At 40.5% G+C, this 23,664-nt stretch overlaps 1 protein-coding gene across 1 annotated transcript; it reads right to left on the bottom strand.

Annotated features, from left to right (window-relative positions):
- Positions 1-2,172: 2,172 nt before the first annotated feature.
- On the bottom strand, positions 2,173-23,468 carry LOC127527481 (zinc finger protein 501-like). Its single transcript, XM_051926413.1, has 4 exons — positions 23,370-23,468; positions 18,973-19,097; positions 13,213-13,678; positions 2,173-3,307 (listed from the first exon to the last, which is right to left on the bottom strand). Exons 3-4 carry the CDS (start codon positions 13,634-13,636, stop codon positions 2,376-2,378), a joined length of 1,356 nt encoding a protein of 451 aa, XP_051782373.1. The 5' UTR covers positions 13,637-13,678; positions 18,973-19,097; positions 23,370-23,468; the 3' UTR covers positions 2,173-2,375.
- Between the last annotated feature and the right edge of the window lie 196 nt (positions 23,469-23,664).

Raw genomic sequence — 23,664 nt, 5'->3', positions numbered from 1 at the left:
TTTTTTGTTTACTGGATGATTCTCTTTGTTCTCGATTTTTATTATATTCAGCTCTTTTTTATTCATTTTCTTTTTTTTTCAACAGCCACAGGGGATGCACAAACCAGTGTGTTTCTTTGAGCCGGTCCCAAGCCTAGGATAAATGGGGAGGGTTACGTCAGGAAGGGTATCCGGTGTAAATTTTTGCCAAATCAATATGCAGACAATTTTGGATGATCCGCCGTGGCAACCCCTAACGGGAGTAGCCGAAAGAAAAAGATTATCAGCTGTTGCTGCTCTTATTCTATCGCAATCGAAAATTTGACATTCTTGAATAGATAATTTGCTTTTCTACCTTGCCATTATAACAGACTGCACTGAAGGGCAAGTTAGCACTGACAGTGTCACGGGGTGGTCCGGAGAGAGGGTGGGCACAGTAGGAGTAACGATTGGGTGAGAGGGGTGGTCAAGGCTGAATAACATGGACACCAAGGAAAACTTTTGTAATAAAAAGATAGTTTGTGTTTGTAATTATTGATACTTGATTTATTGTTTAACTAGTCATTTAGCCCGTTACAATAACGGGCGCTAGAACAGTAGTGCATAAACATTAGTAGGAACAGTCTATATTAAATGGCAAGGGACTTTGACCTCATTCTTTTTGTTGGTCGTATTTTTCTTTCTTTCAGCCTTTGTTTTGTTGATGTTTACTTGCTGAGCTGACCGTTCTTCGTGGGCTGCCGCCGTGTATTGTGTGTCTTTAATTTTCTGTGACAGTAATACTGTCTTGTACGGCTCTAATCAATAAGGACGCGCACAAAAAGGCGAGCTTCAAAAGGGCGATCTTAATTGAGCACGGCGAATAAAGGCGTTTGTAGATAATTTAGTTCAAATGGCTCTGGAATATGTGAAGAGCAACAAAGGTGCAGAGAGTTGAAGATACGACTTACGCCTACAGCAGCCACAATCGCCTTTTTGTGCGCGCCCTTATTGAAGGATACCGTCTTGTACGTCCGCTGGCTTGTACGTCCGTAATATACCTTTAATTTTCTCTGGCGGTAATACAGGCGTGCGCGTCGGTAATATGCCTTTAATCTCCTCTGACAGTAATACTGGCTTGTATGTGGCTGTAATATGCGTCACTGTATTGTGTACCTTTAATTTCCTCTCGCAGTAATACTGGTTTGTATTTCCGTAAAATGCCTCTAACTTTCTCTGACAGTAATATCATGCATCGCACCGTGCCCCGCGCATGCGCACTTCACCAGAAGACACCCACACACGGACACCTGGACGCACACAGGGATTTTATATATATAGATAGATAGGAAGCTGTTTGTATAATGCCCTGTTCTTTTTATGTTTATGGAAAGGTATGCTATATTTTTTTTATAGGAAAGTAAACTATATAAGATTATAAAGCTGAAATATTTTTTATTGTGTGAAGCTATGTATAATGAATTTTTTTTATTCTGGTGAAATGTGTATAACCTATTGTAAATACTTGTATATGTAATCTGTATATTATGATAAAGAAAGCCAACTGCATGGTGGATGCTGTAGGATCTTGTCAAGAAGCTGTTTGTATGACACCCTGTTCTTTTTGTTTATTTCAGAAAAGGGAAAAAGATATAAACTTCTGTTTTTCCCCAAAATCAGTTGTTTCTGTATAGTTAGTAGCATACCGATCATATGTTGTAGTACGGACACTAATTAATGTTACACCCCACAGACCACATGTACCGGGCTTCTCTGTTAAGATGCATTGTGGATGCTGTCGGCAGTACTTGTATCTTCAATTCTCCCCAACCCTTTTCTAATTTTATTTTATTTGACAAGTATTTTATTTGGAAATGCTCAACCATCTAATATGTTTTTTTTTTTTTTGAGTCCTTATATATTTTATTAAAAATAAATTTGCATTTGTTCTGTATATTAGCATTTTATCTGTATATTACTATAAAGAAAGCCAACTGCATGGTGGATGCTGTAGGAGCTTTGTCAAGAAACTGTTTGTATGACGCCCTGTTCTTTTTATTTTGTTTATTTCAGGAAAGGGAAAAGGATATAAACTTCTGTTTTCCCCCAAAATCAATTGTTTCTGTATAGTTAGTAGCCGAGTTGTTTTCGACACAGCACGGAGTAAGAAGAATTCCAGTCAGTTACATGTGCTTACTGGCCTGGCAGGAGTGAACCTCACTCTTTAGTCTTTAGTCAGGCCAGTTCAGTTGTACTTCTCTCCGGTGTGAATCCTAGTGTGTCTCTGAAGAGAACTCCTCTGACAGAAGTGTTTGCCACATTCCAAAAAGTAATATGAAATTAATTCCTCCAAATCATATGATCTCTGTTCTATTAAAGGTCTCAGGAATTAATTTCTCAACAACGGTTTAGTTTGCTTACTTTTTAGGATTAGAGTGAACGTCACTCTTGAGGCCTGAAGTGTGGTTGTTTTTCTGGACTGATTTTTGACCTGCTACTGTTTTTACTCTGGTGTGTACTCTAGAGTGTCTCTGCAGATTGCCCATTTGTGAAAACTGTTTACCACATCCATTACAGTTATACGGCTTCTCTCCAGTGTGAATTCTTGCGTGTCTCCGCAGAGAACTCATGTCACAGAACTTTTTGTCACATTCCAAACAACAATATGATTTTTCTCCGGTGTGAATTCTTGTGTGGATCTGAAAACTGCTCCTGTTCGAGAATTGTCTGCCACATTCATTACAGCAATATGGCATAACCCCCGTGTGAATTCTAGTGTGTCTCTGAAGACTGCCTATTTCTGAAAACGGTTTACCACATTCATTACAGCAATATGGCTTCTCTCCCGAGTGAATTCTTGTGTGTCTCTGAAGGTTGCTCATTTGTGAAAACTGTTTGCCACATTCATTACAGATATATGGCTTCTCTCCGGTGTGAATTCTGGTGTGTCTCCACAGAGAACTCATGTCACAGAATTTTTTGTCACATTCCAAACAGCAATATGACTTTTCTCCAGTGTGAATTCTTGTGTGGATCTGAAAACTGCTTCGGTCAGAGAACTGCCTGCCACATTCATTACAGCAATACGGCTTCTCTCCAGTGTGAATTCTAGTGTGTCTCTGAAGATCGATCATTTGTGAAAAATGTTTGCCACATTCACTACAGCAATACGGCTTCTCTCCAGTGTGAACTCTTGTGTGTTTCTGAAGATTGCTTATTTCTGAAAACTGTTTACCACATTCATTACAGTAATATGGCTTCTCTCCGGTGTGAATTCTAATGTGTTTCTGAAGAGCACTCCTGCCAGAGAATCCTTTGCCACATTCCAAACAGCAGTGATGTTTGTTTCCTGCATAAAGTTTAAAAGAAAAAAAAAGAAAAAGCTTATTTTTAATCCACTGCCTTAGTATTAACATTACCTCACATTAAATACATGCTGGTTGAAGTTTAGGAACAATCTTTGATAAGCACAAGCAATTATAAAACTTTAGTTGGATATGGAAAGACACTTAATTTGTTAATTTTACGATCTCTATTACAAATACTCACTGGGGCTGCAAGTATAAAACTCCCTAATGCTCAGAAACATGTGTAAGCCATTTCTTACACAAAAGACAGAACTTATAAAACAAGAACTTTGCATGGAAATTGGCTTAAAGTTATGGCAAGTTTTGAACATTCGTAACTCCTACACAGACCTTTTTGGTGTTGGCATTTTAATAACTCCCGGTGGCAAAGTGATGAACTGCAAAGAAAATCTCATCTCATTACACATTTCACATTCTGATGTCTGACAAGCTACATAAGAAGTGAGTTTTGATATATCACAATGACATTTTGGCTCATGATGGTGCCTGAATTCTAAGCCAATTTATACTTCCTAGGGTCATCCTCTTTGAACTGTGTGCTGAACTGGAGCCTTCATTACAGAGACCATCACATAGAAATCACACAATCCCAGTTCTGTTACAGGTCTTGACAGCTGTGGGTTATTTCGTGATGGCTGCTTCAGTGTGAACTGGCTGACTGGTGAGGAATCTTGCAGTCACCCTGAGCCACGTCATGCCATCTGTATGGTGTGGTACACTTAAGATGCTACACAGATATCTGGAGAGTATGCAAGTCATGATCAAAATGCAATCTGCAGCAACTTCTTCGGACATCAACAGTGGAGGTCTTCCTTGACCTACCAGTCCCTTTGTGATTATTGAGATCACCAGTGCGTTCTTTCTTCCTGTTGATATTTCAACACGGTTGATTTAGGTCACCCTAAGGTTTTCCTGATGTCTCTAAAGGTTTTATTATTGATGTTGTTGTTGTTTTTCAGCCTCATAATGGCTTCTTTGACTTTCATTAGCACAGCTCTTGTCCTCCTGTTGAACAATGGCAACTACAGAATCCAAAGGTAGTCTGCAGGTAGAAGTAAGCGGTGTCTTAGGCCTACATGATTAAAGGGCCTACATAATCACAAACACCTCTGACACCAATTGTTCCAAACATTTTGTTGTCTTGAAATGGGGGGGGTGGGGGTGGGGGGGGGGGGGGGGGGGGGGGGGGGACGGACCATGCAGAAGAAGTGTTGTCATTTCTACAGGGTGTGACTGGAATGTATGGAAATACCCTTGTAAGTTAGTTATTTAAGTTATATTAAATGTTTGCCTATAAAATAGTGCATAGTGTATGGGAGGTTCTTATAATCCCTACAAGCTGAATTGAATTGGCATATTCTAACAATTTCTTGTCCCATTGACCATAGATTAGGCCGGGTTTATACTTAATGCAACGCGATGCATGTGTCTGTGGATGGTACTGCTATACAAGCCTTGCACTGTTTATGCTTGCGCGCGTACTTTATGTAAATCTGGAAGATTCCACCAGGTGGCAGTGCAAAATATCATCACGGTAAGAAAACATTTGGCTTCGTTGTGTTGTGAATTACCTGAAACCCCCATTGAATTCAGAGAACACCTTGCCACAATATCTCTGAAAGGGATGTTTAATGATTACATCCATTAATCCAGGGATGCGTCTAGTCCAGCAAACATTGGGCATGAGGCAGAAGCAATCCCTGGATGGGGCATCAGTTCATCGCCTGGTGAACACAAGCACACACAGACACACTAGTGTCATTTTAGCGTCACCAAATCCCCAAACCTTCATTATCTTTAGAATGAAACTAGAGCACACTGTGGAAAACCAACCAGAGAAACATGCAAACTCCAGGGCAGGGAACACCAGGGACTTGATTCCCTGTCAGGCAGCAGTGCTACCACTACATCACTGTGCCACCTCACCTGTGTAATTATTAACAGTATTTAATATTTAAATGCAGTTAACGACTTAACTGTAAAATGTAGCATACACATTTTAATGCATTTCATCATGAAAGTGATATCAAGTATAAATCTAAGGATTGTAAATGTGCATATACCTGGAATATCATACATGTAATGTGTTCTGTGTGGCGGTTGCTGCTGTCCATTCAGGACGAAGCCTCAGAAGCATGTAGCGATTAACAACTGGGTTGGTTTTAAGAAGATGTTTACGACGGTCAACTTTAATGATAAACTACAAGATTAAAGTGGACACTTCAAGATTAAAGTTAAAATTTCCACTTTAATCACAAAATAGACTCTCTCACTGTGTCCTTAATGCTTTTCTGTGTGGATCACACATGCCGCCGTACGTTCTGATTTTGTTGTGAGGGTGCAAAAAAAAAAAAAAAAAAAAAAAAGGCTGGCACAGAAGATGGTATGCGAGACTTTTAAAATGTATTGTCTCATTACAATGGGGAATATGCGACGCTTGGAAGTAAAAGCACCACAATGCATTTGTATGTTGGCATTTTGCTTCACCACATCGAACCATTCATCAAACATTGAAGCAGCTTTCTATCACATGTAGACAGTAGTGATAGTGATCACATACCGACTTGATCACACTGTGCCCCCCCAAATTTTTGCTGGTACTGCAACTCACGCACGCGTTGCGTTAATTTTTGAGGACATTCTCAGAGGACGTGTCAAAGGAATGCTGGGAACGCGTGGCAGCCAGGAAGCGTATATGTTCTGAGCGTGACACATAAATGAGCTCTTAGACTCAGTTAGTTACCTGCCTTGCCATATGCAAGGTATGGAGGGCACACTTAATGTGCTCAGTTGTATGTGCAGAGCCGTACGTTTAGAACGTACTGAATATGAAGTAGAGCATAGAGAAATAACTCATCCCTAACACTAGAATTACCAAAGCCTACGCAAAAACTCATAGATCTATCTCACCTTAAATCGCTTTGCACCTCTTCATCAGCGTCTTTTGTCCTGTAAATGTGTCGATAAGCAGCAAGCAGCCTGCTATCACATCCTCCCCACCGCCACAGTTTTCTCAGCTCAAGTCTGTTTACCTGCGTGTCAATTGCTTGGAGTTGTATTGAGTGAGAAGTCAAGCAAAATGACACCTTTTATAAATACTGTATCGTTATATGGAACACGTGCATTTCATGTATGTTCCATGTCTACAACAATCTAAATAAACACATCGTTAAAACAGAAACGTTTTAACTTTCCTACAGCATAAAGTCACAATTAGACTGCAGAGCTTCCCGTGTACATATACAAAGTACAGCAACGGCAAAAGTGCGACGTGCATTCTTTCTCCGATGTAGAACCGTCGTCATCATCTGAGTTCACCTCTGTTATAGTGCGTCTTTATGTGAAAACTACAGTGACGTGTGTGGGAACCCAACTGAGAATAAAACTGAAAAAGAAAAAAAAAAACAAAGCTAACATTTACAAGTATCATAACTGTACACCGACTGAAATCAAATATATGTGTTTATTCTAAAATAGTAAGAATAAGAGCAGCTCACTTCTCAAAACAGACTCGTCCGGGGTCGAACCCGTGAAGTTTTGATTACCAGTCAACAGTTGATACAGTTGCACCACTGAAGCGGTCATAGCAAATGCATGTCAATGTCGCACCCTAACGTGAGTTCTTTTTCTGCAGTTGTAGTTTTGAATAGAAACACACTTGTTCTGTTATATTTGTACCTTTTGTTAAAGTGTTTATTTGATATTTGGACTTCAGGCTTCACACATTATACACTTCATGTCTACATTTTGTCAATTATTACTAAAACATGAAAAGCGTTTCTGTTTTAACAATGTGTTTACTGTACATAGATTGTTGTACACATGGAACACACATGAAATGCAAGTGTTCGAAATAATGATATAGTATTTATAAAAGGTGTCATTTTGCTTGACTTTTCACTCTATACAACTAAGCAACTGACACACAGGTAAACAGATTTGAGCTGAGAAAACTGTGCGGCGGTGGGGGGGGGATGTGATAGTAGGCTGCTTACTGCTTATCGACACATTTACAGAACAAAAGATGCTAACGGAGAGGTGCAAAGCGATTTAAGGTGGAACGGATCTACGAGTTTTTTCGTAGGCTTTGGTAATTGTAGTGTTAAGTATAGAAAGAATTGAAGTTTAACAAGAAGAAACAGTTTTTCCCTTATTTTTGCCTTTTATTCTACGTGTGTAACAACTTTTCTCTATTCTTGTGAGGACTGCCTGCTTTGAAATTTTACTAAACCTTTTTAAAATTAACTTTTTTGGAATGAGAGATTTATTTTGGTACAGGTTTGGCTCATGCTTGATCCTGGCTTACTCACCAGCTGCCTGCCTGTTTAAGCCTGACATCTGTCTGCGATGGAAGAAAACAGCAACGGTTTTAAAGACTGTACAGGTACTTTAACCTTCATCTTTCTAAAGAACTGTAAAAGCTCAATGTGTGACTGTATAAACTAAGATAAAATAACTTAAATGTCTTAAAGGGAGCCCTTCCTGGTGCATGGCTGAAATGCTATCTCAATGCAGAAAGCCCAAGCAGCCATCCCGATGACTTTGATGCAACAGAGGGGGAGCATTTCCATGATGACAGACCCATTAGAACAATGTGTTGATCCACAGTCAGAAATAGACAAAAAATATGAACGGTTATCCAGCATGATGAAGTACGTGAAAGGCTTAAAGAGGAATTAATCTAATGGTGAGAAAATAAGCACAGTTATTGAAAATGACTTTTGCTTTGATGACAGAATATATAAAGTTAAATGATGAATTATTATCTTTGCAAAGCGATGAAGATGAATGAAAAATGCTACGCAAAAGCTTTGATGCTAAACTGAAGACTCTAAATGCATGTCTTGGAGAGACGATGTGCTGGATTAGGGAAACATGTCAAAATAAAAGTATCTCCAAGTCGCCTCCTGATTCTGCAAACCAAATGCTCTTGGATAAGTTCAAGGGGTACAGATTTACCGATGATGTCACTCCAGCCGAGTGTCTCTTACGTTTCTGCAAAAAGTAAAAGTCAAGCAATTTCAGCAGCTACCTAGGTTAGTTTCCTCAGGACTCATGAGGCAGCGCACACAGTGCTTCTAGCCAGAGTGGTGGCTCAATAAGGCAGCAGGCACTAGATTTGAAAGAGGCACAGTCGAGAGCCAAAAGAGAATATGAAGAAGCGCAGCTAAAGGCTAAAAGAGATCAGCTAGCACTAGAGGCTGTAGTCGCAGAATCCAATGAAAGATTGGGAGCTCTTAAAGGAAGCAATCACGTTGCAAGTAAACCAAACCTTTATAGAGTGTTCCAGAAAAAAACAAGTGAGAAGAGTGAAGAGGTATGGTGGAGGTATTTGTAGATTTTTGTATACTAATGAAAGTAATTATGAACCTCACCAGGAACACCAAGAACAGCATAATGAACAGCAAAATAAGGCACAAGTACCTTATGTACCTTACAGAAAGGTCCCGGTATTTGTTGGTGACCCATTGGACTATGTGAGCTTTCTCAGAGCATTTGTTCATGAGGTGGTGGAGAACTCCTGACATAAATTAGAATTCTCAGCACGATGTACCAAAGGTTCACCCAAAGAAATTGTTAAAGGCTGTACATACTTGCAACCGGCGGAAGGCTACAGAAGAGTCAGGAAGAAGCTCGAGACCTTTTATGGAAACCAGTTACAGATAGCCAATGCATACATGAAGAAACCCAAGAAGTGGCCGCAAATAAAGTCAAACGATGCAGCAGGTCTGAGGGAATATAAAGTTTTTCTTTGTAGCTGTATGAGCATTATGTCCAGCGTAAAGGATGGAAAGGATTTTGACAACTGTGCAAATCTTCGTATTATAACCTCAAAGCTTCCTCAAAAACTGCGAGAACGTTGGCAACGTACAGCTTGGGAAATCAAAAGAAAACACAGGCCCATGTCTCGCTGAACTAGTTGACTTTCTGGAACAACAGGCTACAATAGCCTTGCATCCTGTCTACGGCACAATCTTTCAAAGGCATCTCTTGCTTAATGAATCTTAGCCTTAAGAGGTCTATTAATTTTTTTTACATTTAAGATGTCTCACTTAAAGATTTACCAATGTTGTTATTTGTCCTAGTGTGTATATAAACACAGGGAACTCCAGTTCCTTTATTACATCTTGCCTGAAGAAGGAGCCTGAGTTGCCTCGAAAGCTTGTACATTGTAATCTTTCTAGTTAGCCAATAAAAGGAGTCATTTGGCTTGAGTTCTCACCAAGAAAGAAAAAAGACTGATAAAGGGAAATTTCCCCTGAAATGTGTTGCAAGAAAAAGCAGTTTTGCTACAAACTTTGCTGTTGCTGCTGAAAGGTGGATTCCAGATACCTCAGTCGAAAAGGCGGAGACGGCTCTTTGTGCATTCGGTAAGCCTTGTTTATTTTGCAATGAAAGTCACGTTTTTGTTGAACGCAGTATCTTCCATCCATCCATCCATTTTCCAACCCGTTGAATCCAAACACAGGGTCACGGGGGTCTGCTGGAGCCAATCCCAGCCAACACAGGGCACAAGGCAGGAACCAATCCTGGGCAGGGTGCCAACCCACCGCAGGACACACACAAACACACCCACACACCAAGCACACACTAGGGCCAATTTAGAATCGCCAATCCACCTAACCTGCATGTCTTTGGAATGTGGGAGGAAACCGGAGTGCCCGGAGGAAACCCACGCAGACACGGGGAGAACATGCAAACTCCACACAGGGAGGACCCGGGAATCGAACCCAGGTCCCCAGGTGTCCCAACTGCGAGGCAGCAGCGCTACCCACTGCGCCACCGTGCCGCCCACGCAGTATCTTCCAGGGACTAAAGTAGGAAAATAGAATTGAATTTTTAAAATCTAAAGGCTTATGCTGCAGGTGCCTTAAGCAAAGACATCTAAGTAAAAAAAATGTTAACTGTCAAATATAGTCTCAGTCACAGCCAGTCATTTTGCACAGAAATAAAGAAATGGGTGCCGACAATAAAGCCACGCCTAGTTAACCTTTTAACCGCCAACTCCCTAAATATTCCCCATGCCAGGAGAAATCTGAACAATTTTCGTTTTTTTACTTTACATTTATTCAAGCAGTATTTACCTGCTGAAATACCTGCTGAAATGTTTCAAATAAATGATCAATCAAAGGACATAGCTTGAACAAGCGGTCACGGTTTGGATCTTTCATATCTGGCTCAGATAACGGGCAGCAGTCCAGTTGAGATGCTGGGGATACACCCACTCATCGCCATCATCCGATGCGTCGTCATTCACAGTATCATGCAGCGCACGTTGCTAATCATCATTGTCGCTAAAATCTTCTTCAGAACTGCTACAATCATGATCAGAATTATTGTCCAAAATCGCCTGCAAAACCTCACTTGAAGTCAGTTTACGTTTCGTCATATTCACAGCTTTCACTTTCGAATCACATCACGTGAGCGGCCAATACAACCGCAGAGTTGTCGAAATACAACGTAGTAATAATACCCACGCCAAACTGTCAGTTATACTACGCGCCAGGCATTCACATAACCACAGGCAAATGTGCCGGATAATTCTGGCAGTAAGGCATCAGCAATAAAGCTACGATGCCGGATATATCCGGCAGAGGGCGGTTAAGGGGTTAAAAAAAAGCACAGAGTCAGAAAAGAAGAATATTTCTTCTTCATATGTTTCTGTGGAACCATTAGAAACAAGTACTGTTACTGGGAAAGGTTAAGAGAGTGTACTAGCTGTGGAACCAGTTAAAGTTAAGTCTAAACTGAGTGAAAGATGTGTAGAAATTTATGCTCTAACAGACTCTGAGAGTACAGCTACATTATGCACAGAAGATTTGCAAGAGCAGTTAAATCTTCCTGGAAGAAAAGGTCAAGTCCACATCAGCACTATAGAAAGGAACAAAGCAAACAAACAGAAACTTGTAAAATGTTCTGTTTTATCGGAGTTACAAGTTTGTGGGGTAGAAATAAACATATTTATCAAATCTATACCCGTGAAACAGGACAATATCCCAATGCAAGAGGATATCACCAGATGCTCAAAGATGTGCATCTACCTCAGATAAAGGCTGAAGTAGGCTTGTTAGTAGGCACAAATGTCCCTAGAGCCATGGCAAGAGGTGAGGGTCCTTACGCTATGAAGACAGCTCTCGGATGGATTGTCAATGGCGAAATAAAGGGGACAGACTATGAAGGATGGAAAAGTTACACAGTCAACAATGTGTCAATAATGGAAATAGAACAGATGTTACTCAAGCAACACAATGCAGACTTACCAGAGCGCAGCTGTGAAGAGAGTGAGGAAACGTCACAGGACATTAAGTTCATGCGTGTAGTCTCAGAGTCAGCTAAGTTAGTGGATAGACACTATTGCCTTTTAAAGAGGAGACACTTAAAATGCCCAACAATCGTTGCATCACAGAGCAGCGTGCTATAGGCCTCAAGAGAAAACTTAAAAAGAGCCCGACATTCAATGAGGATTACAAAATTTTCATGAAAAACAATTTAGACAAGGGATATGCTACTAGAGTACCCACAGAACAGTCACTCGAAAAAGAAAGAGTGTGGTACATCCCTCAACATGGAGTATATCATCCAAAAAAAAATAAAATTAGAGTGGTCTTTGACTGCACAGCCACTTACCAAGGGTTATCACTGAATGAACAGTTGCTGACAGGACCTGACCTAACTAACACTCTCATTGAAGTTCTTACAAGATTCAGAGAGCAGCCAGTTGCACCAATGACAGATATTAAATGAATATTTTACCATGTAAAAGTTCCAGATGAAGATCCGGATCTTCTTCGTTTCCTGTGGTGGCCTGAAGGCAACTTAAATGATGGACTAGAGGAATGCAAAATCTTTTTGGTGCCACTTTTTTGCCCAGTTGTGCTTCTTATGCTTTACAAAGAACAGCTGAAGAAGCGAGGAGCACAGCTTCCGAAGAAGCAATTAACATTGTGCCTCACAATTTCTATGTTGATGACTGTTTAAAGTCAGTTGTTACAGAAGAACAAGCTATAAAATTGGCCAAAGATCTTCAAGCCCTGTGTTTCAAAGGGGGATTTCACATGACCAAATAGGTGAGTAACAGTAGGGCAGTTGTATTGTCCATACCTGTAGAAGACAAGCTATTGCACAAAAGGACTTAAGCCATGATTTGTTATCAATTGAGAGAGCTCTAGGCATTCAATGGTGCACACAAAACGACAGCTTCAAGTTTCAGCTGCAAGATAAGCCAGCTATAAGATGTGGTTTTTCTGTCAGTGGTCAGTTCAGTATATGATCCACTTGGATTTTGAGCACCAGTTATATTGCCTGCTAAACTTACTTTAAGGGAACTGTGTAGAGAAAAATATGGATGGGATGAGGATGTGGAAGTATGACCAACAATGAAAAAAAATGGATGGTTGATCAGCAGCTACACAAAATGTTTGGTGGAAGCCATCACTGCTAAAGAAGGGTCAAACAGTTTATAAAGACAGGAGGGCCATAAAATGTAGGACAGTAAATGTGTTCAAGACTAACAAGAAGTCATACAATTGTTTGTTTGTTACTATTTTAAGACAACTGTGGTCACCTGTAATTGGAGCACTGTTGAAGATCAGACCACATTGTTAAGATGAATTAATGCATATATGCAGGGATTTCCAAAGGGTTCATAATCTTTTTCTTGCAGCTGTATGTTTGTGTAGCACTCTTTCACTGAGGACATGCTTAGAAGAATAGCAAATTGCTAAACCTTACATTAACAAAGATGAAATGTCAACCTATATTTAAACGCACAATGAAACACAGTATTTTCACTGAATTTCTAAGTTTCTCATAAAAACCACAAGACCAAACCTTTCAGGCCCATAAACCCCAATCCTAAATCTCACAGATTTTTTTTTACACTTACTTTTCCCAGACTTCCTTGCAGGTGGTGGGTGATGTTTACGAGTTCTAACAGATGTAGCTTCCTCAGTCCTTTTTAGTTGAGACTGTAATGATTCAGACTTCACATTGATAGAAGGCTCTGGAGATGAACAGTGTCTGTTTTGAGAAGAGTCTAACCCTGTCACCACTCCATCTTGATTCCCATCATGAAGGTCATCTTCTTTTACACTCTTCAAATTTGTATGGTCATGCGTCTCAATACTAAGAGAACACTCGTCAGCTTCTTCTTTAATGCCCACTGGCCACAGTTCACTGTCCTCCTCCTTAATGTTCAGACATTCATGTTTAGGGTAGATGGGCTTCCACTTACAGTCCTCTTCTTTAATATTTACAGTTATCTCCATGATATTTGTGTCTACATCACAGGTCTCCTGTTTCATATCCATTGAGATGTTCAAGTGAACAGTAGTGTTTGTTTTTCTTTTTCTCTGTAGAAAGAACAGGAATCAACTTCATTAAAGTTGCATCACTTAGATCTAAAATCACTTGAATGTCATTTTAGAACACCCTCTCAGTTAAGGTTTATGTTAAGTTAAGACAGTTCATAGCAAGCTGACAGAAGGTCATTGCTCTTCATTTCAAATTATCAGATATGAAACAAACTTGGGAGGAGAGAAGGTCTAAAAGGCAGTTGTGGGTCAGCGGTATTCACTACTTGAATTAACTCTTTTAGGGCTAATTTTTTTTTTGTTTCTTTTCTCCCAGGGCTGAATATTTTTCCAAAAACTAACATTTTTTAAAAAAAGAACACAAAGCAATTGTTTAACATATCAAATCAACAAAAAATATTTACTTTTGACAAATGTTACTGTCTTGCATGTTGTATGAGCCTGAATTCTCTATGTGTTGTTTTGATGCCTATTTTTCAATTGTCTGTTGCTGCATTTTCTAACATATATTGTTAGTGTGTACTGTAGAGAGACAAGTCACCCATTTGCCATCGTGCCATGCCACTGCCACCAAGTTTTCTGCCTGCATGAAAACCGTATTGTCACCTCTTTTCATCTTCTGAAACTTTATGAACTTTATGTATGGCATTATAGCCTGGCTCACCCCATGGGATTTGCTTCTGTTTATTACAGAAGTGAATAAAACTTTGCAGCAGCACGTACCTAAGCCACCAGGGGACAAAACATGTTTGGACCAATGCTCCCTGAAGTTATCTCACCAGTTCTGTCCCATCTCTATTTGTAATGCCACAGCGCGCTTCATCTCGTCTTTCGTTGTGGGTTTCCACTTTGAATAACGAGAATGCGATGCAAACGCAGCCCGCGATTCAAAAAAAATCTCTGCCTACCTGTTTGTCTCGTCTGACAGTAGCTGAAAAAGCAGCATCAGGAGAGAGCAGCCTGAAGTACAGCAGCTGGTGATCTGTCGTGTCCAAAAGCAAGCCATGCCGTCTTGTAAACTCCGGTAGCCATATCGGCTCTCAACGGATCAATGTATGTGTATTTATCCCATGCGAACCTTGCCGTAGATGCATCGGCTGCGCGAAGGCACTCAACTGGCAGCAGATCCGCTCGCGCGGCATCGGCTGGTGTCTGATCAGCTGATGCCTGCTTCTAACTCTCTTGCTCGATCTCCTGATCACTGCCAATAAAGTACGATTCTGAAAAATCAAGAGTCCGACTCCGCGGTAATGCGCAAAACAACGTCTGCCAAGTGTTTTCTTTTCTGCACTTGCTTCGCTGCCTTTTCACATGTCGGTGCCATCTTGCCATTGTTTACATTTCGCAACTCACGCACACGCAATGTTTATTTGCCGAGTCAACGAGTCTAGCATTCCTCCAAGCACAGAGGGAATGCCTGTGACGTGACAGTGAGATTTGTCGCCATTAACAGCTGATTGTCGCCCTTTATCCCTGGATGTCGACTTTTGTCGACATTCGCCTTCAACCCCTCCTGTCGACAAAAGTCGACATCCGCCCTAAAAGAGTTAAACATACAGTACTGCTGGGGTCACAGAACTGCATTATTAGTTATGTTGATGAATGTTTTACAAGTAGGTTCACAGGACTGTGTTAAGAAACAGAAACACCAAGAGGAAGAAGATGAAAGAGGAGCTTAACTATGCTGAAATGTACAGCCTGCAACACGAAAAGACAAACCAGTGAAAAAAAAGGGGTTTGCTAGCTTAGAAGAACAAGTGTAATTGATGACACTACCTTCAATTATTGTCAATAGGTTAGACAAACATTCACTGGTAACTAATAATAATAATAATTCTTTGCATTTATATAGAGCTTTTCTCACTACTCAAAGCACTCGGCAATTGCAGGTTAAGGATCTTGCTTAAGGGCCCAACAGAGCAGAATCCCCATTGGCATTTATGGGATTCGAATCGGCAACATTCCAACTGCCAGTGCAGATCCCTAGCCTCAGAGCCACCACTCCGCCTGATTTAAATCATTCATTAAAAGCTACCAGTCCCCTATTACCTGCTAAGTTGATAAGTTTTAGATTTAATAAAACCTCTTGTTATCATTATAACTTTTAAAGAACTTTGTTGTGTTAAACTGTGAACTTCCCTTCTGCAGAAGTAAACAGCTGACTGATGTGACTTGAGCTCCTGTGATATCCTAAACTGAGCCCTCTGTACTAGAGATGGATGAGAATAGTGTTAAAAGGGAAAACTGCTTCATCACTGGCCACTAGATTTGCTTAAACTATTTGTTTAAATTGGTGCACATGCCTTTAATGTTTTGAGGACAATAGCAGAAGAATGAGTTTGATTTAACATGTATGTCACTTGAGCCACTTAGTGAGGGCGGTCATGCTGGTCTGCTTATTAATTAGAGAGACTGGTCGCAGGTGGACACACAGGTGAAATCACCGAGCTGAGGTGTGAGTCATGCTGGCATTTCTTAAGGGGGCAGCATTTGGTATGTGAGGTAGCATGTTTTCTGGAAGAGGATTACTGTGCTATGAGAAAGATGCCCACAGTTGGTATTCACTGAGGCAGGAAAAGTAAACATATGAGCTGGTTGTGGCTCCTAAATTAATTTTATGATCTTAGATTAACTTTGTTTTAGGAAACAGATCTTGCTGATTGAGATGAAAAGCTGGTGCTGTGATCTTTTCAGTGAACACTGAAGAGGTAAATCTTAGCCCTACTCAATAATTTATTCAGAAGGTTATTACCAAAAATTGATAATGCTTTTTATGCTATGTTTAACAGTTGTTGTTGGCTTCCGATTCCTCACATTTTATGTATTGACTTAATGTATTTACCAGCTTTCTGTTAGTCAGATGAGGGTGGTATTTGGAGATATAAATCAAGTTATAAATCTGCATAATTTTCTCTTTAATATTTGTTGCATGAGCTTTGGAAGTGGAGGTGTTCAGGGTTCTTTACCTGTTAGGTTCGGTAGACTTTACAATTCTGGAGTGAAATTTGTTTGAGCACAGACAGTACAAAAACATTAAACACTGTTACACAAATACAAGGAAAAAAGCAAAGAAACAACAGGTGATGACCAGTGTTACCACAAGTATGCACATTCAAGAATAGTTCAAATATTAAGAACTAGCTGTTCTGCCTACATAGTTGTGAAACAGGACAAACTTTAAAAATCAATACACAAAAAGGAACTGCTAGCTAAGCGGAGGCAAGGTACACTCCAAAATGCAGAGGGAGACTAACTCCCTACTTCTGGCATAATGTTTCCCCATCCCCTCGGCCCGCAGCCTCTGTCTTGGATTAGCGCGAATATATCGCTCTTGCAAGCAAACAGTGATACTTAGCATGACGAGAGAGGTCCCAAAATCAACTGGAATGTTCTAGCAAATTATAGAAAAACGTCCGATCTAAATCCGTTAAGTAGTTCTCTCGCGAAAAGTGGACAGACAGACGTTGGATTATATATGGAGCCAGAGTCGGGAGGAGTAAGACGGAGCTTGCGAGTGAGGAGTGGAGGTGGCAGAAGAAAGCACTGAGTTTATTGGGGATTGTGCATTGTGTTGTGCCAAAAAGTAATAAATGTGTGTGTTCTGGACATTACTGGTCTATCTGTCTGTCTGTAGCCAGGCTGATCTTCTACAATATATATAAAGAAAGAGAGAGATTATCTTTAACAGTGCAAAACAATTCTTTTCATTCCTTCAAATAAAAGAATTCAAAATGCTTACAGCTCAGAGAATAAAAGGAGTTCTTAAATCTGTTGCTCTTTACCCTTGAAACTAAAATCTGCAGCCTGCACCATTTTCTTTGCTTTTTCATTTGTATTTCATGCCACAAAGATTTTTTCCCCATTTATATTGATACTAGTCATTTAGCCCGTTACAATAACGGGCGCTAGAATGGTAGTGCATAAACATTAGTAGGAACAGTCTATATTAAATGGCAAGGGATTTTGACCTCATTCTTTTTGTTGGTCGCATTTTTCTTTCTTTCAGCCTTTCTTTTGTTGATGTTTACTTGCTGAGATGACCGTTCTTCGTGGGCTGCCGCCGTGTATTGTGTGTCTTTAATTTTCTGTGACAGTAATACTGTCTTGTATGGCTCTATTCAATAAGGGCGCGCACAAAAAGGCGAGCTTCAAAAGGGAGACCTCAATTGAGTGCGGCAAATAAAGGCGTTCGTAGATAATTTAGTTCAAATGGCTCTGGAATATGTGAAGAGCAACAAAGCTGCAGATCTTTATTTACGCGCGCCTTTATTCGCTGCGCCCAATTGAGGTCGCCCTTTTGAGGCTCGCCTTTTTGTGCGCGCCCTTATTGAAGGATACCATCTTGTACGTCCGCTGGCTTGTACGTCCGTAATATACCTTTAATTTTCTCTGGCAGTAATACAGGCGTGCGCGTCGGTAATATGCCTTTAATCTCCTCTGACAGTAATACTGGCTTGTATGTGGCTGTAATATGCGTCACTGTATTGAGTACCTTTAATTTCCTCTCGCAGTAATACTGGTTTGTATTTCTGTAAAACGGCTCTAACTTTCTCTGACAGTAATATCGCGCATCGCACCGTGCCCCGCGCATGCGCACTTCATCAGAAGACACCCACACACGGACACCTGGACGCACATAGGGATTTTATATATATAGATACTTTTATTTATTACCTGTGTAGTTTTGACATCAAGTTTGATTCATTACTGTAATGGAGACTAACATATCCCATAAATAATCAGATGCACACTTTAGTGAACTCACAGCAGCCTGCATTTATCTGAGCCGTTCTTCTCAAATGTTAAGTGTGTGGAGGTCCTACCTCACTGAACAGACTGAAAAGACTTTGTAATAGTAATAAAAAAAAATGTATTTCTAAATATTTTGTCCTGTCTAAATCAAAGAGAATTAAAATATAAAATCTTAGTAAATGTGTGGTAAAATACCCAGTAAACCAGCACCATGGTGTAATTTTAATTAATTTATGTAATGTTCAACTCCCTTAATTAGTTTATAACACAAAAACTTCTGTTGATATACAAGCAATTCTGACCCCACTGTTTAAAAACTCACGGAACGTCACATATAGCAGGGGCACTGGGCAACTGCAGATGGTTTACAAATAAAACTGTCTAGGAAAAAAGTTTTTAGCTAAGGAGGACAGCGGCTACATGGTGCAAGTATTAAAAAATATCGGAAAATTAAAATCTCTAAAACAGAATTTCAGCCATGTTTTCATCATCTCACGACATACTTTCATGTTCAATTATTTCATCTTGTAGAAGTAAATGTTGAACACAAACCCATAAAAAACAAATAGTTTCATACATACCACAAAATCTCAACTCCTCCCAGCACTGTGATCTTGGCGAGGTGGAGATGTGTTTCTCGGTCACCCTTAGTGCTTCGATGTCTGGAGATCTGTGTTCCAGAATGACCAATCTGCTGTGGGTAACCCTAAGAGGAGGAGACAGACAAGTAACAACCAATTACTAACCATCATGAATATTCACATTAATCAAAGAGGATCTTGACAAGAGGCCAGGGGCCTCATGCATAACGCCGTGCGTAGAATTCGCACTAAAACATGACGTAAGCACAAAAGCGGAAATGTGCTTACGCACAAAAAAATCCAGATGCATAAATTTGTGTGAACGCCAGCTTCCACGTTCTTCCGCTACATAAATCCCGGTCAGCGTGAAAATTAACGCATGTGCACACGCCTGCTGTCCCGCCTTAACCTCTCCCAGAATTACGCCTCTTTGAATATGCAAATAAATATAAATAGCCCTTAAAATCAGCCTACTGTGAAAAGACAATGGCAAAAGTACGAGGGAAAATAGAACAATTTCAGTGAATACCATCCATCCATCCATCCATCCATCCATTTTCCAACCCGCTGAATCCGAACACAGGGTCAAGCGGAGGCAAATAAAAACGTACTATTTGTTGATTTAAACAGTGGTATAAACAACAAAAGGAAGCTGATTGAGTGACATAGCGTGTCGGAGAAACTTGAAAGCTCAAGTTCACAAAGTCGCACAGTGCCCGAAATAAAAAAGAAGTTGTCGGATATCAAAGTCACTGTAAAAAGGCAAGTCGTAGCCCACCGCCTGAATGTCATATGAAAGCTTATTAGGGTACAGAGAAAAAAAAAAGCCACACAGTGTGAAAAAAGCACGAAATGTCAACTTTAATCTCGAAATTTCCACTTTAATCATGTAGTTTATTTTGTCATTAAAGTAGAACATCATAAACTTCATCTTAAAATCGTTTAATTTACTAGTTTCTCAAATCCCATCATAACTAAAGTAGCACGTTAAATGCTTTGTTTTGTATTTGATCTTCTATGTGCTCTGTGTGTGAATCACTACGTGCTTCTGGGCTTTCTCTTCCTCCGACTTGACACAGAATCCATTACATTCGTAATATTACAGCTCTCTGAATAATTAAAATACTGAGAAGTATACGTGATATCATTTTCATGATGATAGGAGTTAAAGCATGTTATTAAACATGGGAACACGGTGGCGCAGTGATTGTTCATGCCTCACGCAAGATGCTTGCTGCACCATGCGCGACCTTATGATGAAATACTTTATTACAGAAGTACTGTCTCTTTCAAACATACTAACCCCCAATTCATGTCCTTACTTTTCTTTCTCCAAATACCCAATCGCCACACAATCAGCTTTGTAATAGACGTTAAGCCATCTATAAGCTTAGAACGCAGATTCTTCAAAACTTTTAAGGAACATTGAAATATACTCGTAATGTTTAATTATTCTATCCGTCTATCTTTGCAGTGTCGCGCCAACCACAGCAAGAATACAGCGCGAGACAGGAACAATCCGTGAATGAAGCTCCAGCCCCTCACTAAGTGCTTTGGCACCATGTAGTTAAAATTAAAGTTTTATCTGTATAATATAATAAACATATTTTGCTGCATTTCATCTTAAAAATGTTATCATCATCATATGTAAATACGCGCTTTATAAAGTGGCTCAGGTTGTACAATATTATAACTGTATCGCAAGTTTACAGTGAGGTAATTGTACGTATAAGTACAAACACTTCTACAAGGAGCACTTGATGGCTGATTGAGTGCGTTTAGAGTTCTTGGGAGGAAACTGTTTGTGAACCGCGAGGTCAGTACAGGAAAGACTCTGAAGCCTTTGTCGGATGAGAGCAGTTCAAATAGCAAATGGCTGAGGCAGCATGTGCTTGATACTGTATACCGATAATTCTCTTTCTGATCATCTGCTGCTGTGATTCACAGTCAGATACAGTGATATAAATACTCTGAGTGGTGCAGTGACAGGAATATGGAAAAAGATGATCCGCAGTGGCAACCCTTAACGAGAGCAGCAAAAAGAAGAACAAGATGCAGTGAGCGTAACAACACTAAAGCAGTTATGGTATTTGGAATACTATGGCTATTCCCTGGCCCATTATATTGCTACAGGTTAATTACGATCAGATGCATTACACTAATAAACAATATGCAGTTAATTTCAGTGTATTTATAAAGCCGCGTCAGGAATGTGGAGCTAAGAAAGAAAGGATGAGCACACAGGAACAGTAGTTTGACCATTCTGTGGACCATTATATTGTTACAGCTTAATTACAATCAGATGCGTTAAATTTATGAACAATATGCGGTTAATTTCAGTGTATTTGATAAAGCCGCCACCGTGGATGTGGATCTAAGAAAGAAAGGGTGATCACACAGGAACAGTAGCACTGCTTTGACGCTGGGTGCCGCCAGTCTGCAAAACCGAGCGGAGAAATTGCGTACGCCAAGGTATGAGTTACCGTGGAAATGTGCGTGGCTTTACGCCAAGTTTAGGTTTTATACATCGCGATTTGAGCGTGGAAATGTTCGTACACAACATTTCTGTGCGTACGCACCGTTTATACATGAGGCCCCTGAACACCAGCAAAACCAAGGAGCTGGTGGTGGATTTTAGGAGGCCCAGGCCCCTCATGGACCCCGTAATCATCAGAGGTGACTGTGTGCAGAGGGTTCAGACCTATAAATACCTGGGAGTGCAGCTGAATGATAAATTGGACTGGACTGCCAATACTGATTCTCTGTGCAAGAGAGGACAGAGCCGGCTATACTTCCTTAGAAGACTGGCGTCCTTCAACATCTGCAATAAGATGCTGTAGATGTTCTATCAGACGGTTGTGGCGAATGCCCTCTTCTACGCAGTGGTGTGCTAGGGAGGCAGCATAAACAAGAAGGATGCCGCACGCCTGGACAAACTGGTAAGGAAGGCAGGCTCTATTGTAGGCATGGAGCTGGACAGCTTGACATCTGTGGCAGAGCGACGGGCGCTCAGCAGGCTCCTGTCAATAATGGAGGATCCACTGCATCCACTAAACAGTGTCATCTCCAGACTGAGGAGCAGCTTCAGAGACAGACTGCTGTCATTGTCCTGCTCCACTGACAGACTGAGGAGATCGTTCCTCCCCCAAACTATGCGACTCTTCAATTCCCCACAGGGAATACAAAGTTATTTTATTACTCTTTAATTTAATATTGTTTTTTTTTTTTTTTTGTATCAGTATGCTGCTGCTGGAGTATGTGAATTTCACCTTGGGATTAATAAAGTATCTATCTAATAATAATAATACTAATTCATTACATTTATATGGCGCTTTTCTCAGTACTCAAGGTGCTATCATACAGCCAAGAGAATGCTGTGCTTGCTTTATGTCAGGTAGCTGAGTGTCCATGAATGGTCCAGCCAAAGAACACATTTAAACCCGTTTAGAACAAATAAGAAGAGACCTGAAGATGGCAGATTTACAGACACCTCCCATACCTTCTAACAGAGATTGAGAAGATCTGCCAAGAAGAATGCAATAAACTGCCCTAACCCAGATGTGCACAGTTTATAGAGGCTTACATCGTGATACTCGAAGCTGGACTTCTTGCCAAGGGGACTTCTGCAAAGAAATTAAGGGGTGTAGCTGTATGAATGAGAGGTTTCAGTTTTGATTTTCATTAAATTTGCAAAACTTTCTGAAAACTTGTTTTCACTGTCATTAAGGATTATTGAGGGTAGACTACAAGACAATAAAGTGTGCAGAAAGTTGAAGAGGTTTGAATAATTTCTGAATCCACTGTATACACACACATAATCATGCTGACGGCCAACCTTTGCCAGTTAATCACGTCAACAGTAAAGTTAATACAGAAGTAACTGAAGAACTACATTTGTATTCGTTCTCATCTCGTATTCTGTCCACCACGGTCACGGACTCAGGTTTTGCTCTTTTACTTATCAGAAATGTAAATCCCGACGGACTCCTAACTGCTCTTCTATGGGCCTGCTGCTCACCAATTCCTCGACTGTCTTTTTAACGGGACAGCGCGGAATGAAGGGAGAAAGGAAAGCAGAAATCAAAGCGCTGTGTGAGAATGACACGACTGTAGGAATACACGGTAAGTAATGAAAATGCGGTGGCAACTGTGTGTCTGGACGATGTGCAATAGAAAATGGACCCGAAAACGCGAAGTGAACTGGAGACACTCACACTTAATGATTGAATAGAAAAGACACGCGGGCGGCCACAGTGGGATTCACTCGATTAAAGTTCGGCAGTGGGCTGGAGGTCGCGCTGCTCGCCCCTCACTTAAGTCGTGTGCAGTAACTCTGAGTTGAGGGAATGAGAACTTACACGTCCATAAAACGGTATCTCCAAACCCCGAGCACTTACCTTTGTTTGTCTCTCAGTGTTGGAATTGTTAACGTGAAGAATTTTCAGCAAACCGTCACACTGAGTGGCGCGTGACGTCATACAGGGCGACGGAAAGAGCGTCCACGTAAACAACACCAATGGACTCTTACTGCAGACCTCCAGAGCTCCACTCCATTGAGGAGATTCTCGCCTTTCGTTATGAGTCAGTGATACGCCTGCTTGCACTACGATTAAAATTAGGGTTTTGGGAAAGTAATCTGACTCAAATCGAGTAAACATGGTGATATAAACCTGCAATCCAATTAGCCGTCAC

The sequence above is a fragment of the Erpetoichthys calabaricus genome, chromosome 1 (genome assembly GCF_900747795.2).
Source record: "Erpetoichthys calabaricus chromosome 1, fErpCal1.3, whole genome shotgun sequence".
NCBI lineage: Eukaryota > Metazoa > Chordata > Cladistia > Polypteriformes > Polypteridae > Erpetoichthys > Erpetoichthys calabaricus.
Note: the sequence above shows the minus strand (reverse complement) of the source record. Positions and strands in the feature narration are given on the sequence as shown.

Coding starts and splice junctions, on each gene's coding strand:
- LOC127527481 (XM_051926413.1), bottom strand. CDS start 13,636: ATGGATATGAAACAGGAGACCTGTGATGTAGACACAAATATCATGGAG. Junction 3,308..13,212: donor TGCAAGGAAGTCTGGGAAAA/GTAAGTGTAAAA, acceptor AACTTTATGCAG/GAAACAAACATCACTGCTGT.